This window comes from Pteropus vampyrus, unplaced genomic scaffold (genome assembly GCF_000151845.1).
Source record: "Pteropus vampyrus isolate Shadow unplaced genomic scaffold, Pvam_2.0 Scaffold162, whole genome shotgun sequence".
NCBI classification, from domain to species: domain Eukaryota; kingdom Metazoa; phylum Chordata; class Mammalia; order Chiroptera; family Pteropodidae; genus Pteropus; species Pteropus vampyrus.
In genome coordinates this window covers 169,797-187,582 of record NW_011888943.1, presented here as the reverse complement: position 1 = coordinate 187,582, position 17,786 = coordinate 169,797, and the positions used below count along the sequence as shown (strand labels likewise).

Sequence of the window (17,786 nt, the reverse complement as noted above, 5' to 3'; positions counted from 1 at the left end):
GTTCTTTTTTCTGTCATCTGATTAAGCAATAATTCTAGATTTTTAATTTTCCCCAAGAGGAGAGGTGAGGAAAACCTCAGCTTGTCTCAGCGGAGGCTGGTTACTCTAGTAGGTGGCCCTGCAAAACCACAATGCTTTGCAGAGAGGGACTTCGGTGATGAAAGATGGATGTTTTGCCTTCTAAATCAGATTTGGAAAGCCCCACGCTGTGAGTTGTGCTACTTAGAAATATTGTTCATTATTAGGTTGCTTTTGCTATTTGGTCAGGAATTTAAATCCCCTATCAAGAAATGAATTGCTTGCTATTAGTTTAACAGAAGGGTCTTGGATTTCTACTTCTTGCTAAATAAAGCCTCAGGAATACAAAAGGGACATGTGGAAGTTACAGGCTCATTTTTTTGTGTACTTGTAAAATGCAAATGAGGACAAACATGGTCATCCGGACGGTTCCTTAAAGTCGCTGGGAGCAGGCCGCTCTGTAACTCACTTTAAAAATCAAATACATTAAAAACAAAGAAACGAACAAAAAACACCGCCGTGGCCAGCAGAAAACACTCTTGCTGGCCAAAAGCCATCGTCGTCTTCACCGTTATCGGCAGGGACGTTTCGAGCGTTCCCTCTGTGGCGGAAAGCACCGCCGGCGAGCTTTACAAACTGTGCGGCACGTTCGCCCTCGTGGACGTCCCTCTGTGAGGCTGGTGCTGTGATCCCGCCTCGCGGGTGAGGAGACGGAGGTCAAGTCCTTCTTTAAGCGCGTTAACAACAGGAGTGTCTGGCGAAGATGCGCAACTTACCTTAATCCATCTTTTTAATACGCCCGAATTGCCATCTTCTCCTACTGGCTTTCACCTGCTCCCGGCCAGCCTCCAACGTTTAGAAGTTCGGTCCAGCATCACACTGCCCACCCCCAGCCCAGGCTAGCGAATGCCCTTTCCCCTTTCCACCATTGTGGCTCTCAAGCACCTGCCTACTATGCCTGTTAACTCAGCCTTCTCTGCCACAGGACAGCCCCTCCGGGGAAGGACAGGGTCCTGCCTTTTCCCCAGAGTGGGGCACACAGTGCCTGCTCAGTGAACACCTGCTGAGTCAATGAATGAAGCAAATGTGGAAAGCAAATGTAGATTCAAAGTCCAGCACAGGTGAGACGCCCAGCACAGGCACCAGGACGATCGAGATGCCCCTGACTTTGGTTTTGGTGGTGTGTGTATTTCAAGGTGCCGCTGCTCAGAGTCTCTTTCCTCATCTACAAAACGGGAGGGGCCGCGGGGCACCCCACTCGGGGGGATGTTGCGAGGACGAAGTGCGTCGACGTTGTAGAGTATTAGAACCGTGCTTGGCACAGTGCAAATGCTCAGAAATGTTAACAACGACAATGATACTATTATCATGATACCTAGCGTCTGTTTATCTATATATCATTACTATTTATGACAAGTGATGCTGGCTTTCCATTTACTGCAGTGTTGTGAAGGTTTATTTAAAAATAGACATATTTCATTTCCAAAAGTGAGTTGAAAGTAAGTAACTATCTACGCAGGGGGCGTCCGGATATGGTCCAGATCCTGAGGTGGTATCGGATGACGGGGCAACCCGACCACAGGGAGAGCAGCTTTTCTAACCGTTGCCCGGTCACCAGGGGACAGGCACACTGTGGCCTGGGGCGTGTGCACCAGTGGCTCCATGCAGGAGACCAAAGAGGCTTTGTTAAGGGCCCCGGATGTGCTGCCACCCCGAGCTTCCCCACCTTGCCCGCTCTGAGTGTGCAGCCTCCTCCCCGGACCCGGGCTGGTATTTTTAGCGCGCGCACGCCCTGCACCGCCTCCTACACTCTGACCAAATTTAGAAATCTCGAGAGGTCTTTGCACTTCCATGCCCCCAGTAGGAGCAATGAATGAAAAGGCCCCCGGCTGCCAGTCCAGCCGGAGGCAACCCTGACGTTTGCAGGGCTCCGTCTACTGGCTGGCGGGGAAGACCAAGATTTTATCGCACAGTGAGAAAGGGTGAGTTGCAGAATCACACGTGTGGTCTGGGGTACTTCTGCAAAAGCAAAACAATCTCCCCCGCCCCCACCAACACATGCATGTGTGTCTGGGACCACGTAGCCAGGAGAGGGGCATGGGAGGGACCTAGACAGGCTGCTAACACTGCTAACCCACTGGGTCAGGTGGAGCTGGAGGCCGAGGAGCCTCCAACTGTGCAAAGTTTTATATTTACTGTGTGAAAACCAGTGTGTCTGACTTCTTAAATTTGAAAATCTCGGGGACCCCGAAGTTTATATCCTGAGACTGAAAAGCCTCAAGCCACATACTCCAGTGGCACTGCCATAGTCACCCGAGGGCTTCTGAGGCTGTGGGGTGGTGGCCCCTCGCTTTCTGACAATTGGACGTCCACCCTCTCTTCTTCCCTAATGCCACTCAGATGTTCCAGGGATACGATCGCTCTGGTCCACCGGGTGCTGACTCCACCCCCAGCCCCAGGACCGTGGCCAGGGATGGCCAATCAGAGCACCGTGCACTGCGGGTCTGGCTGCTAGCAGGGAGACCGCTTTGGACAGTGTTGGAAGCAGAGAGCCCAAGAGCCTCTGCTGAAGGGCTGCTGTGGACCCTTCTGACACATGAACTATTCGTTCCCTTTTGGCCGAGCTTGGCTGAGGCTTGACCGAGTTGGGACTGGGTCCGTGCCAGCAAGGGGAGGCAGCACATCTGTGAACCCACACAGGCCGATGGGTGCATTGTCAAGAATTTGGCATAGTGGTTGTTCAACATGGCCAGTATTAAAATTGAATTATATATACTGATAATTAAATGAATTCTGTTGAAAATAAAGGTAATAGATACTCAGAACATATCACTCCCTAGTTACTTTACTATCCTTCGCTGGCCCTGGCGGTTACCCAGGCCCTGGGGGTTATTTACCTGGATCGTCTCCGTACAGCGGGAATGCTGTGTGGGGGGGGTCACCTGTGTGTCTCCTCCCAGCTGCGTATGGTGAGCCGCTAGTTTGAAACCTACTGCAGGAGGAGTATTTACACCATGGACATTGGCATACGCTACAGATCGGGGTTCCCCACCCAAAGCGGTCATTAAACATTCACCAGCACGCCTCTGAACAAAGGGCCTGAGAGCACGTGCCGGGGCTCGTCTGCTCTTTGGGAACCCCAGGTAATAGGAAGGAGAGGCTGGAAGCATCTTCGGGGCAAGAAGCACACTTTCTCTCTCTCTTGGTTTCCCCGGTGTCTGGCAAGGGCATTCGGTGTGCGTATGCCGAATGACTTGAGGAAATCGGGGTTTAGGAAGTCAAGGGCTTTGCCTGAGGGGGGGCAAGGTGGTGGGGTAGGGACCTGAGTATACTTTTTTTTTTTTTTTACTTCAGATCCCACTCAAGAAAGAATGGATAACCTGAACAATTACATATTTATTAAAGAAATGGAATCCACACTTAAAATTCTCTAACCAAGAAACTCTAGACGGCTCCACTGGTAAATGCGATCCTTCAAGGAAGAAATAATCCTAATTCTATACAAACTCTTCTAGAAAATAGAAGAGGAGGGAACACTTCCCGACTCATTTTATGATCTTAGCATTACCCTGATACCAAAGATATCTCAGGAAAAGAAAACTGTGTACCAATGTTGCTCGTGACTATACATGAAAGAATCCTCAGCAGAATATTATCGAATCAAACCCAGCAAAATATGAAAAGGGTAATACATCACGACCAAGTGAAGTTTATCCCAGAATGCAAGGCTGGTTCGACATTAGAAAATCAGTCATTATAATTCATCATATCACCAGATATAGAAAAAGCATATGATCATCTTAATTAATGCAGAAAAAGCATTTGACAAAATTCAACATCCATTCATGACAAATTCTCAAAACAAACTGCCAATAAAAATCAATGTCCTCAACCTGATAAAGGGCGTGTACACAAAAATCTACAGCTAACATCATACTTCATGGCAAAAAACTCAATGTCCTTCCCCTAAATTGGTAACAAGGCAAAGATGTTTACTCTCACCACTGCTACTCGACAGCTGGAGGTCCTGCCTAGAGCAATATGGCAAGAAAATAAAAACAGACAGGTTGGAGGCAGAAAAATAAAGTTGTTTCTATTTGCAGATGGCACGATTGTCTCTACAGAAAACAGCAAAGCATCTGCAAACGAACTACCACAACTGATACCAAGCGAGTTTAGCAAGGTTGCAAGATGCAAAATCAATACATAAAACTTAACTGCATTATTCTATACTAGCAGTGAACAGTAGGAAATTAAATATTTAATAAAACAGTGCAATTTACAATAATAACCTCCCCCTTGCCCCATCGTAAAAAAAAAACAACAAAACAAAACAGAAAAACTTTGGCAGAAATCCAACATTTGGGTATGATTAGTATGATGAAAATTACAAAAAGCGGATGAAAGAAATCAAGGAAGACCTAAATAGAGAGATATATTGCATTCACAGATCGGAAGACTCGATATTGTTAAAACGTTAAATTCTCCCCAAACTGATCTATAAATTCACCCCCCCGACCCCAAAGCCTGGCAACATTTTCTTGTACATGTCAACAAGGGTATCTGAAAGTTTACACTGAAAAGTAAAAGATCTAGAATAATCAAAACGATTTTGGAGAAGAACAATTTTAGAGGACTCGTATTTTCGGATTTCGATGCTCACTGTGAAGCTGCAGTGATGAAGACAATGTGGTATCAACGAAAGCCAGGACCAGTACAACAGAGCGGAGCCCAGAAATAGATCCCCGTGTGTGTGGCCGATTTAATCTCAACGCAGATGCACAGGGAATTAAATGGACAAAGGATGGCTTTTTCAATAAATGGCACTGGAACGATTGTGAAAATGTAAACCTCAAGCCACAGCTTGTGACATAAAATTTGACTAAAAATGGATCACAGAATTAAATGCAAAACATAAAATTATAAAACTTCTAGAAGTAGACCTAGGAAAAAAATCTTCGTGATCTCGAGTTATACAAAGATTTCTTATATATCATACTAAAAGAAGGATTCATCAACAAAAAAAGGATAAATACGATTTCATGAAAACTTTGAAAAAAATCTGCTCTTTGAAAAATACTGTTAAGAGACTAGAAAGACAAGACGCAGACGGAGAGAAAATATTCGCAAACCATATGTCTGTTAAAGAACTTGTGTCCAGAATCTATAAACAACTCTCAAAAAACCCAATTTGTTAAAAGATTCGACCAGACAGTTCACCGAAGAAGATATGTAGATAGCAAATAAGCCCATGGAAAGATTTTCAAAGTCACTAGTTGTTAGTAAAATGGAAATCAACACCACGATGAGATCTCACTATACACCTGCTAGGATGGCTAAAAACAAAACAAAACAAACCCTGACAATTGCAAGTGATGGCAGCTATGTGGGGGACGCAGGACGCTCAGACCTGGCTGCTGGGAGCGCAGCGTGGCACACGCGCTTTGGGAAAAGGTCTGGCACTTTCTTACAAACGTACATCTGTCCTATGATCCAGAAATCTCAACAGAAACGAAAATATATGTTTACACAAAACCTGGACACGGATGTTTGTGACGGCTGTATTCATAATCCTCCTTGAACGGGTGCATGGGTCAGCAGGGTGTGGAATGTCACCCCGTCATAAAACGAAAAAGCGACCCACAGCAGAGCAAGACCGAATCTCAGAATCATTCCATGGAGTGAATGAAAGGAAGAAGCCGGCCTCAGATACACAGGGGCAGGATTCCTCTATATGATGTTCTGGAAATGACAACCACAAGGTTGGAAAGGAACCGGTGGTCGCTAGGAAGTCAGAGCACAGTGAGGTCTGGGGGTGATGGGGACACCCTATGTCTTGAGTGTGGTGATGGGTACGTGGCCATTCATTTGTCAGACTCGTAGAATTATACACTTAAAGGGGGGACTTTACTGTATGTAAATTATACCTAAAAAATTTAAATATTTAAGAAAAGGATAAAAAAGATGTATTGTTGGAAAATAGCACTAAGAAGAAATGTAATACTCACTTCACTTAGATAAAAAGTTATGATTAATAAATTAATTTACATTTAAAGGCCCCACCTTCCCGTGACTAATTTCTGATTCTTCATGGAATTCTTAGAAAACAAAACTAAAAAAAAAAAAATGTGAGCCGTAACTACCTGTACCCATCCATCCATCCATCCATCCGTCTGTCCGTCCGTCCATCCACCCATCCATCCATCCATCATCCATCTATCCATCCACCCGTCCGTCCATCCGTCCGTGCTGAGATTATCCTATCTGTCAAAACAAATGATAAGAATAATTTTTAAGAAAAGCCAGCTGTTCCTATCCTGAAATGGGTCTGTAGTACTCAACGCGGAATGTCATCGTGACACAGGACACAAGTGTGCAAAGTCAGGCATGTGTGTTTTCTAACGGTTCGTGCTCGATGTGACACATCTGCCATCAGCCTGGAATAGCAACTCCTGAACCTTCTCGCTGTCTCCCCCCGCATCACGGGTTACGCTCCGCCACTGTAAAAAGCTGTCACGTTTGCTCCCAGGTCACCTGCGTGTGCGATCTTGGTGCCCAACCATGGAGAAGGCCTGGCAAATGCCACAGCGCGGGTCACGTGTTGCTTCCGGGGGCTCTGCCTTCTTCCATGCTCGCTGGAGCAAATACCAGTGAACAGGCCGACGGAGAGAGGCTGAGTCACCCTTTTGGGTGGAAGCAGCCAGAACGACGTGCTCAGGGCCGGCTACTGAGAGCATCTGTAGTTTTTCTGACGTTGGCCAAAGTGGGGAAGAACCAGCTTGGAGAGCAGGGCCCCGGGAGGTGGCTTTGCCGTGAAACTGGAAAACGCCGATTCTCCAGGGCCGCCCCTCAGGGTTCTAATCCCGTGGGCCTGGCGGGGTCCGAGAGTCCATATTTTTCACACGCTCCCTGGGTCATCCAAGAGCCCAGAGAGAACTCTGAACCACGGTCGTCGAGGGCCTTGAAGGCTTTGGGGTCCCCCTAGGATGACCAGATCAGGTGAAGGCCAGCGTGTTATGTGGTGGGACATATACAGAGCCACATCTGGAAGGGGAACCCCGCCGGCCCAGGCAGATGGAGTGACCAGGGGACCGGCACAGGGAGAAGTGCACACCCACGTGACAGATGACACTGTCCTGAACAGGACCCAGGCACTCTGCACGGGCTGCCACTGGAGGCACAGCCACAGGACAACGCAGCCAACGCTGATTGATTAAAGTAATTCATTGTCTGGCACGCCGTTTCCTGTTATTACTCTGCCGACTCTGATAGTTCAGGCTTGGGATGTAATTATAATAATCATCAGGATGAGTCTTTTAATCGGCGACCTTTGGTCTCATACACGACCTGTCATACTTCATGAACAGGAAATGACAGCAACGTGCCTTTCAGCTCATTCGGTTGCTCCTAAGGGGGACGTTTCATCACAAGCGCTGTTTGCAGCCTTCCTATACGGCTCTGGGGCTGGCTTCCGGCCATCGTGGCTCAGTTAAGAATTTTTCTTTCTGCAGTTTTTGTCTCAACGAGCACAGTTGAGCACCCTATGTGGTATTCTGTCTGCAACCGCTCAGAAAAAAAATCAGCATTAGGTGTCTTTTAAAATCCTAAATTGTGCATACTGTAAAAGACAGTGATTTAAAGACATGAGGCCCTGCCTTGGGGATGACCAAAAGCTCCTAAAGTAGCATCCTTAAGTAGGCTTCCCTTCGAATCTCTGTTTTATCTGATACACTCCATTAAAGTAAACTGCAATAAAAATGTGATCGGGAAAATGTAGTTGATTAGTTAAGCCAAATGTCCTAAGGCTTTCCCTGGTCAGGTGTAAGCCCACTGATGACTGATGGTCACAAAGCATATATTCATAGGGCTATTCAGTACGATTATCAGTGGTCATCAAAAAATGTAACATTTATACTGCAAATGGCATCTGGAAATTTTTGCCACTTTCAAAAGGTGGGCTGTCAAACTTTGTCATATGAACCGCTTCCCACCTGTGGTAGCCAGCCCTGGCTCCAATGACAGTGGCATTGGCCAGGCCTTTTTGTTTAAAAAGCTTCCTTTATATAGTAAAACTACTGTCAAACAATGTTGTCATTTAAACACCCTTCCCCCCAAACGGAGACATTAAACCGTGCAAGAGGTGTACATTCCAGAATGACTTCCTGCTGGATCTCAAAACCATTTTAAGCTGAAGCGTTCCGAAGGTAGCTCACACGCCGAGCATCCCAAAGCTCGGGGCCACCAGAGCGTCCTCTCATCCAGAATTTTTACAGGTCCCTTTCTTAGCAGCATCGAGTGCAGGAAATTCTCCCGTTACTGTTACAGACAGACCACTTTTTATTTATCTTTCCGTATGTTACAAAACTGATCAAACGAACTGCCGAGATTGCGTTAGAATTCGGAGTTCTGATCGGTATGGAAGAGCTGAGCACCTGTCTTGATGTTCAGGGGGAAAGAAAGGGAACAGCTGCCCTCTTGTGGGCACTGTTGAAATTGCTGTCACAAATAAAATGCATTAATAATGCACGTTTGGAACAAATGAGTTTCTCCTTTTATCCAGGTGTTTGCTGGGAGTCTAGACACATAACCGAATCAAAGCTGATCATCTGAATTTCGCTCTACACGATATCTCATCCAGGTGCCACACCTGCAAAACACTGCGAATTCCTTATAAAAGACTTTATGAGGTTTTGGTGGTGTTTAGATACCAACTGGGCTCGCATTTTCCAACGGGTTTCTTATGTTACCTGTTCTTTTAAAATTAAAGCGATTTTAATTCTAGTAAAATACATAACATGAAATTTACCATCTCAACCATTTTTAAGTATATAGTTCAGAAATGTTAAGTATATTCACAGAATTGTGCAAGCTATGTACGTGGGTGTACATGTATCTCTTCGAGACCTATTTTTGGTTATATAATGAAATTCTGGGTCATATGGTAATTCCATTTTTAATTTTCTGAAGAGCTACCTGACTGTTTTCCCTAGGGGCTGTACCATTTTACGTTCCCAACAACAGTGCGCAAAGGTTCCAATTTTCCACATCCTCAACATGCATAGAAGACGTTTTTAAGAACCATTATTCACATAGAACACAGATAATCTTAAATCATTTTATTGCTGTTACGCAAAACATCTTTAAACAAGTCAAAAAATAAAAAACAATTACGAAAGTTCAAATAGTCACAACAGTAGCAGATAACAGACCATTGAAGTCTCACTACATGAATGCAATTATTTGCTGTCGTGAATATAATGCCCTTCACGCAGAGAAATTGATTCTGCATGTTCATCTTACCCAGGGCTTCTGGACTTGGGATATTTTTAACAGACGAGCATTTTAAGAATTTGAATTTGGTTAACTAGATGGGAGAAATTCTTTTACAATGTTGACACATATAGAATTATCGTGATGTACACTGTAATACCGTACAATATTATCTGCCAATTATACCTCGATAAAGCTGAAAAAAGAATTTGAATTTAGGATTGAGCCTTGATTTTAAAATATGGGGAGAAAAGTTTGTAGCAAAAGCACGTGGTGAGCTAAGAAGAATATGACTCATTGTGAAGATAGGTACGATTTAATTTTAAGTGCTAAAGAGACATTTCACATATTGCTCGAAGGTGGAAAAAATGTCTTCAATCGGTAAAAGAGAAAAGTATAGGGTGTTACGAAAAGTGCAAATTCTTTACAAGGACACGTTTTCATCATCAGAGTGTTATGTTTCTCCTCACCTTGCCAATTATTTTAAAAACATAAAGCTGTTTTAGCGAAACCAAAGGGCGATGATCTGGTATACTAAAAAGCAATCGTGGACTGTGACCAGCGGGATTTCCTACCTGCCAAAGAGCATAATTACGAAAGAATACAAAATTTATAAAAGTGAACTTTGCTCATATTCCAGAGTAAGATAGGTTTAGCATTATTTTCTAGTTTAATGTAGAATTTTTCATTTTCTACTCATTTTTTTTTGTATAACATTAAGGTCTTTTGCACTGAATTCAGAACTAATTAAAAGTATTATGATGGCTTTAAACGTTATGGAAAATTCATTTGTATAAAAGAGGATATAAAATTAGTATGTTATGTCTAAAAATAATAATATTAGAAATAGCATGGGTGTGTACACTTCAACATAAAATTTCCCAGCTTTGACTGTTTGCTGAAGCGCTAAATAGTTAGTCTACACTACAATCAAAATAAATATTATCCAAATACTGTTGCTGATTCATTGTGGGCCACCTTGGCAGTATCAAGTGAATGAATTCATAGGGTTGAGGTTTTACCCTCCAATTCAAGATGTGGGCCTTTAATAAAATACCTGCAATGTTTTCTTTGTTTGTTTGTTTGTTTAAACAGCTACTCGAAACCTGGCAACGAGTTCTAGGCACTCTCTCAAGCTTTGGGAAAAACTGTGACCATGCGTCGTCAGGAACTTCATGGTTTCGAAGAAGATTCTGAACGTTTCTAACTCGCTTTGGGAACTGCGTGCAGGGAGGCCGGAAGCCGAAGCTCTCTCACTTGTCCAGCATGCTCAGGATCATCTCGCAGGTGGCGCCGGCGCCCAGGTCGAGTGCCGCGGTGCCTTCCCCGCCAGTGACGGGAGGTGGCAGCGTCTCTCCCGGGGACTGCTCTTCCGCTGTGGCTTCTTGGGGGGGAAAAAGCACAGGGTTGGCAAACTTAAAATAAAGCCAAGAAATTGTTGCAGACATATTCTGGAAACGATCGCTTAATTTTTTAACTTGGCGGCAAACATTTTAGAAAGCCATCTTTCTGTGGATAGGATGGGACAAATATTCTGATCTCAGCTCTGCTCTGGGTCACGGCTTCTCAGCCTCAGCTCCAAAGACATTTGGGGCTGGATCATTCCCTGTTGTGGGTCTTTTTTTAAAAACAAAAACAAAAACAAAAACAAACTGCATTTAAGTGTCTGAGAAGGGGCCTTCAGGTACCTCTTTTACATAGATTTTTTTTTAAAAAATATAGTATCTGTCCCACTTAGAGCACAGGGTCCAGGTGGCCAGGGCTTGGGATTGGGGCTGGATTTCATCTGTTTGTCTTCTTCGACAGACGACTGTGCCCGTAGTGGGGTGAACCATAGCCCCGAAAAAGACACGACCCATCCTAACCCCCCAAACCTGTGCAGGTGGCCTTATTTGAAATAAGGGTCTCCAAAGATATACTTAAGGATCTCGAGATGAGATCATCTGGGTTTTCCAAGCAGACCCGAAATCCAATGACAAGTATCTTTAAAGAGACAGAAAAGGTAAAGACGCAGACACGGAAGAGAGGCCACGTGAAGATGGGGCAGAGACTGGGGTGAGGCAACCACAAGCCGAGGGACGCCTGGGGCCACCAGAGGCAGGAAGAGGCAGGAAAGGCCCTCCCTGAGGCCCCCCGAGGGAGCGCAGCCCTGCTGACACCTAGATTGAGGACATCCGGCCTCCAGACTGAGAGAGAAGAAACTTCTGTTGTTCTAAGCCCCGCGGTTTGTGGTCGCGGGTCGCAGCAGCCCCAGGAACAAAGGCAGCATCCAGGGCTCCACCGGGCGCCAGGTGACTGACAGTCCAGCAGCTCCGCTAAGGGGCGCCCCCGGGAGAGGAGAGCCGTGGGCACGTGCGTTTGTCACGTCGCCTCGCTAAAGTGTTCCCCCAGGAACCCGTGCAGTGGGGGATGTGGACGCCAGCTGGGGTGCTCCATCACCTTCCCGTTCCTGAGAGGTGGGAAGTGACCACGCCCACTTTGTCAATAACCAAACGAGGAGAAATGAAATTCAAAACCTGCCCAAAGCGGCAGGAAGCAGCAACAGAGCCGGGCCTGCGAGACTGGGACTTTCGGGGGTGGGGGGAGGGCTGACCTTTAGAGTTTCTGGGTGTGTCCCCTGCAGAGTAAGACTCAGCACCCAGGAAAGTTTATAACGAGAAAATCAATGTCAAAGGAAAACCCCATCCGTTTGAAAACAGGTACCGGCTCCCTTGAGTGCTTCTTTCGGGGTGGCCGGCTTCTTCCTCTTCATTCTTTCTCCTTTTGCTGAGCTGGCCGACTGTTCCTGCCCGGAGTCACACTTCTCTGAGTGTCTCTGCATATTATTCTGTTGGAGACAAGACACAGAACACACAATGGCGAGTCAGCATCTCCGAAGGAATGCCGTTTCGAAGGCACGGGCTGCGGAAAAGCGGGGGTAGCTCGTGCCTTTTACCACCTTGCACCAAAGAGATGACTTTTTAAAGGTGATCCTTTCTGTTGTTTGTAAGTCTGGCCAAAAGCTAGCTCATTTCAAATATTTCTTTATCGTCAATAAGACGACGAAAGCGTTCTAGGACGCTTCTGCTCCCCAAAGCGAGGCTTGATATTAAGCTGACATCCAACCTATCCGTCGATTTTATGAAAATCAGTAACATACCACAGAGGTTTGGCTGCCCGCTAGCTCCTCTCACCGCCTGCCATGCAGTTATGGACACCGTGCACGATGTTTAGAATTAAAACGGAAGTCACAGATTTCCCAGTCCAGCCTACTAGCGATATATTTTTCTACATGAACACTGAGGAGGAGTTACAATAAGTGAGACTAACTTTCATGATTTGAAAAGTTCATGTGCAAAAATAATGACACTGGTGACATGCCATTAGAAGAGATGATTATGTGCCCTGTCCCACCTGACCTCAGTATGGGGCTCGGCAGGCCTGTCCTGGCTTACGGCTGGCAGCGGGAAGGAGCCACATTTAAGTGGAGGGGACTGTTACGGCTTATTTAAGATTCTTTCATTTTATGCTTATCCGCAGGGGTTGGCCCTGGGGGTCAAGTCTGCAGACTGTTTTTGGAAAGCAAGTGTTTTGGAACAAGCCACGTTCCTTCACTCAAGAACTGTTATCTACGGCTGCTTCTGGGCTGTGACCTCAGATTATGAGCAGCTGGGGCAGAGTGAATCTGGCCATTGACGGACAAAGTCTGCCAACTCCCGGTTTATATGATGATTATACAAACGCAGCTTCTAGGGGTCAAGGACATAAAAGCTATGGTTCCTTGTCCCAGAAGAGTAACTATTTATCTGCATACCCACGATCTCCTTACAGCCTCATGAAGTTCACAGTTAAGAACTTCTGATGTCAGTTTTGAATTACAAACAAAAAACACATCCAGCCTTGAAAAAGTGGAATAAATCGATAGGACATGTAGGCTCTTTAGGACTCAGAGGGCAAAGATTCATAACAAACATCTGTATCAGAGAGATGGTTCTCGAGACAGGAGGCCCCGACATTCTGAGTGCACAGTGGGGGTCCTTCCTGGGGCGGAAGGGGGCCCGGCCTATGATAGTCACAGCAGTTTGTGAATAATTCACTTAAAAAAGTTAGATGGGATTCAAGTGTTCAGATATGCTTTTATTTATTTTTAAAGACCTTAGTTTTTAGAGTAGTTTTAGATTCACGGCAAAATCGAGAGAGAGAGATACCCAAGCGCCCCTCACCCTACACCCGCACAGCCTCCGCCACGACCCAGAGTCACGGGTTTGCTGTAACCGACAAACCTACATTACACACCGTTATCGCCCAAAGCCAGCGTTCCCCTCGGGGCCCACTCTGTGTGGCACGTCCCGAGGGTTGGGACCAGCATATAATGACACGTATCTATCATCATGGCCTCATAGAGTAGTTTCACTGCCTGGGAAATGCTCTGTGCTCCACCTCTTCATCCCTCCCCTCCCCACGCCCTGGCGACCAGCGATCTGCCTGCTTTCGCCTTTTCCAGGTGCCTTGTGGTTGGACTCGTACAGTATCCAGCCTTTGCAGATCGGCTTCTTTCCCTGAGTCACGCATGTTTAAGATTCTTCCACGTGTTTTCATGGCTTGACGGTTCGCTTCTTATTAGCACTGAATCATGCTGCATTGTAGGATGGACCACAGTGTGTTCGTCCGTCTGCCTGCTGAAGGGCATCTCGGTTGCTTGGGTGTGCAGGTTTTGTGCAGACGTACGCTTCCGACTCCTCTGAGGGAATACCAAGAAGTACGATTGCCGGATTAAATGGTAAGACTATGTTTAGTTTTGTAAGAAACGGCCAAAGTGTCTTACGAAGCGGCTGTACGGTTTGGCATTCTACCTCCTCGTCGACGCTCGGTGGTGTCAGTTTTTCGGATTCTAGCCATTCTAATAGGAGTGCGGTGATCATTCGCTGTTTTGATTTGCATTGGCCCTGATGACATATGATGCAGAGCATCCTTTCACGTGCCTTCCGCCACCTGCAAATCTTCTTTGGTGAGGCGTCTGTTAAAGTCTTTCGCCTATTTTTTAATTAAGTCGATTGTTTTCTTATTGCTGAGTTTTAAGAGTTCTTCGCATATTTCGGATGACCGTCCTTGGTTACGTGTGACTTCTGCAAATAATTTCTGCCATCTGTGTCTTCTCTTCTCATTCTCTTGACCACGTCTTTCGCAGAGAAGTCTTTAATTTTCCTGACGCGCAGCTTACCCGTCATTTCTTTGTGGACTGTGCCTCGGATGTTGCAGCTGGAGTCACCGCCACACCCCAAGTTGTCTAGGTTTTTCTCCTGTGTCATCTTCGAGCAGTTTTACACTTTCGTGTTTCACGTTTCAGTCTGGGGTCCACTTTTGATTCATTTTTGCGAGGGGTGCGAGGTCAGCATCTAGATTGATTTTATTTTTTTACATGGCCGTCCGGGTAGCCAGGCACCACGTGCTGCAAAGCCATCTTCAGTCCATCGCGTTGCTGCTGCTCCTGTGCCAAAGGTCCGCTGACTCTGTTTGGGGGGCGCTGCTCACGTTGTGGCTGTGGTAACAACGCGGCTTCGAATCTCCCCGTAAACAAGTTTCTGTGTGGTCACACGTTTGCAATTCCTCCGGGTGTACGTCTAGGAGAAGGACCGCTGGGTCACGTGGTATGTTTAACGGTCTGGGAAACTGCCAGGCTGTCTTCCGATGTGGCCTCACCATTTTAAAACCCCACCAGCGATGTCCGGGTTGCCCCGTCTTTCCACATCTTTTATTATCTGGCTCCTTTAGTTTGGTCACCCCAAGGGCTGGTTCCAGGGGTAACGGGCCGTGATTTTGATTTACGTTTCCCTGGTGACTAAGAATGCCAGCATCTCTCGTGAGCTTATCAGCCATTCGTACATCTTCTTTGGAGAAATGTCTATATGGATCATTTGCCTGTTTTGAAATGGGTGTTTGTCCTTTTTATTACCTCATTATGAGTTCTTTATGTATTCTAGGGGTGAAGTCTAAGTATGCTTTTTGGCATTCACACTAAAGGGAAGATTCTTTACGATGTAACTCTTTACAATTTTAACTCAGTATGAATAATACTGTTTGGGGAGCACTGCTACTACTTGTATTTGAAATTTTGAACTAACAGCATTAACATTCCCGAATTATCTCGCTGTGCTACCCTAAAAAGCACAACTACCCTATCATTTTAAGAGAAAAGATAAAGTTTTCTCCCATAAAAACAGCTTCAGATAATTCCAAACATTTATAAAGTTAGAATCTAAGGATCTAGCTAATCATTTGTGGTGATTTTAAAAAGTCTACAAATCGTTTGACCCACTTCCTTGCCGAAGGGACTTCACGTCCTACCCCTCGAGTGTGGGCTGGACTCAGTGATTTGTTTCTAATGAACAGAAGTAATGTTGTCACTTCAAGCATGGCTTCCTCCTCGCACGCTTGAGCTGCCCGATGCAAAGGCCCACGCGGTGAGAAACTGACGCCTCCTGCCAACAGCCACCGAGTGTGCCGTCTCAGAAGTGGCCCGTCCAGCCTGTCCAGCCTTCAGATGGCACAGCCCCAGCTGACATCCTGACGCAGCCTCCTAAGAGACAGTGGGCCAGACCCGCTCAACCCAGCCGCTCCCAAATTCCCCACTCACAAAACGTGTGAGATTATAAATGTTTGTTGTTTCAAGTTTCCAGGTAATTTGTCATGCAGCAATCGGTAACTAAAAACAACATGAAAAAGAATAAAATCGAGGAGTAAATGTTTTTCTTGGCAGAGGTCCCACAGCGCCACACGAAGAACATCTACAAAACATTCTGAAAACTGCATTCTCTCTGTGATCTAATTCCCAGGAACAATTTTAAAATGCTACACTCCAATCAGGGGTTCTTCGTAAAGTTTTTCAGGGAGGCTGAGAAGTCCCTAAAACCACATCCAAGGTTTTGTGTGTAGGATCGTCTTTTTTCACGACAGGGGAGACCACACGTTTCTAAGATTTTCGCGAGTTCTGTGACTCCAGAAAACCGGTCACCACTCCTCTGAAGCACGACAGATACTGTCTTAAGTCCCACGGTGCGACACCCTGCCCGGGGGACAGGGGGTTTTCTCGCGGGGCTTTGCGTAACTCGTGTAAGCTTACCCAGCGGGAGAAGCCCTTGGCGCACTTGGGGCACTCGTGAACGGTCGGGGTGAAGTTTGTCTCGTGGCATTTCTTGACGTGGACGTTGAGAAGCTGCTTCTGCCGGAAACATTTGCTGCAGACTTGGCAGATGAACGGCTTCTCTCCTGTGTGGGTTCGGGTGTGAGCCGTCATGTGACGCTCCTGGGCGAGACCGGGAAGAAAACAGATGGCTTAGCTATTGCCAGGGATTTTTATTTTTTTTTATTTTTTGGATGGGACATTTTTGATCATGTACCTTTTTTCCTCCCCTCCCTAAGGATGAGCACACTATTAAGAAAAATGTAAATTTTATTTCTTTTATTTAGAAGCCATGATTATTCAGAGGAGACACACGTGATTATTCAGACGTTATAAACAGCATGACTGTTAATAACCCGACAGTCTCTCCCAGGAACACCCTCTTCTCTGCACACCTGTCCCCTCATCGCCCCTCCGGGGGCATTACCTGGTCTCCCTGCTGGCGATCAAGGTCCACCCCGGGAGCCAGGCTCCTCCCAGGACCGAAGTGCTCAGAGCGCCCGGCGGTGCCCGGCCTCGGCTTCTGCCTCGGGCGCCCGGCCTGCTCTCTGCTGCACGAACACCTGAGCCTTCACTCTCCCCCACCCCGGCCTCCTCTCCAAGTCCTGTCCAGCTCCCTGGAGCCTCTCCTAGTTCATCCGAACAAACGGGAGCCTGCGGCTTAGAACATTCCATGGCTCAGCGTCTACTGAAAACACTCTTTCTTTATTCAAAGCACTTACTAGTTCCAGCTCACGCTCTGAACCACAGAAAGCACTGGCTCCCACCTCGGTCACCACCAAACATCACAGCAGCATAAGGCTTCAAGGCAGCAGTTCAATCCCGAACTTTCGCTCTTAGGACCCCTTATGCTCTTAAAAATTATCAACACTCCAAGGAGCTTTCGTTTATGGGGCGATAGCTATTAATATTGACCGTATTAGGCATCAAAATCGAGAAATTAAAAACAGGAAAAATATCGATTTGAAAATAACAAGAAACTAACTACATATTAACTTATTTCCGTAAACATGTATTATCTTTTTATCAAAACAAAATCATTTCTGTCTGGCCTCATAGATAAGGTCGCCAGTTAAAATATAAGCTGTGCTCTTTGGAACGTACTTACATACAAAAGTATTTGTTTCTCTGAAATTCATATTCAAGCGGTCATCCCGTACGTTTATTTCTAAGACTAGCAACCTAATGAAAAGAGGACAGCCCGATTCTGACCCCTGCTTCTGCTTTCGTCCTGCTGGGGTCTGTGGCCGTAGTCGAGATACGTGGAGAAAATCTACCCACAGATCCGTATTTGGAAAAGGGAGAAGAGTTCGAATAGCTTTCTCACAGAATGTGGACA

The 17,786-nt window shown here is 46.0% G+C and overlaps 1 protein-coding gene across 1 annotated transcript in view; it reads right to left on the bottom strand.

Annotated features, from left to right (window-relative positions):
• CTCFL (CCCTC-binding factor like) overlaps positions 1-17,786 on the bottom strand; it is a 35,924-nt gene that overhangs the window by 10,374 nt on the left and 7,764 nt on the right. The window contains exons 8-10 of the mRNA XM_023536614.1: positions 16,388-16,570; positions 11,992-12,115; positions 10,546-10,672 (exon numbers count right to left, since the gene is read on the bottom strand). Coding sequence (XP_023392382.1) covers positions 10,546-10,672; positions 11,992-12,115; positions 16,388-16,570 — 434 coding nt within the window. The remainder of the gene's footprint in view (positions 1-10,545; positions 10,673-11,991; positions 12,116-16,387; positions 16,571-17,786) is intronic.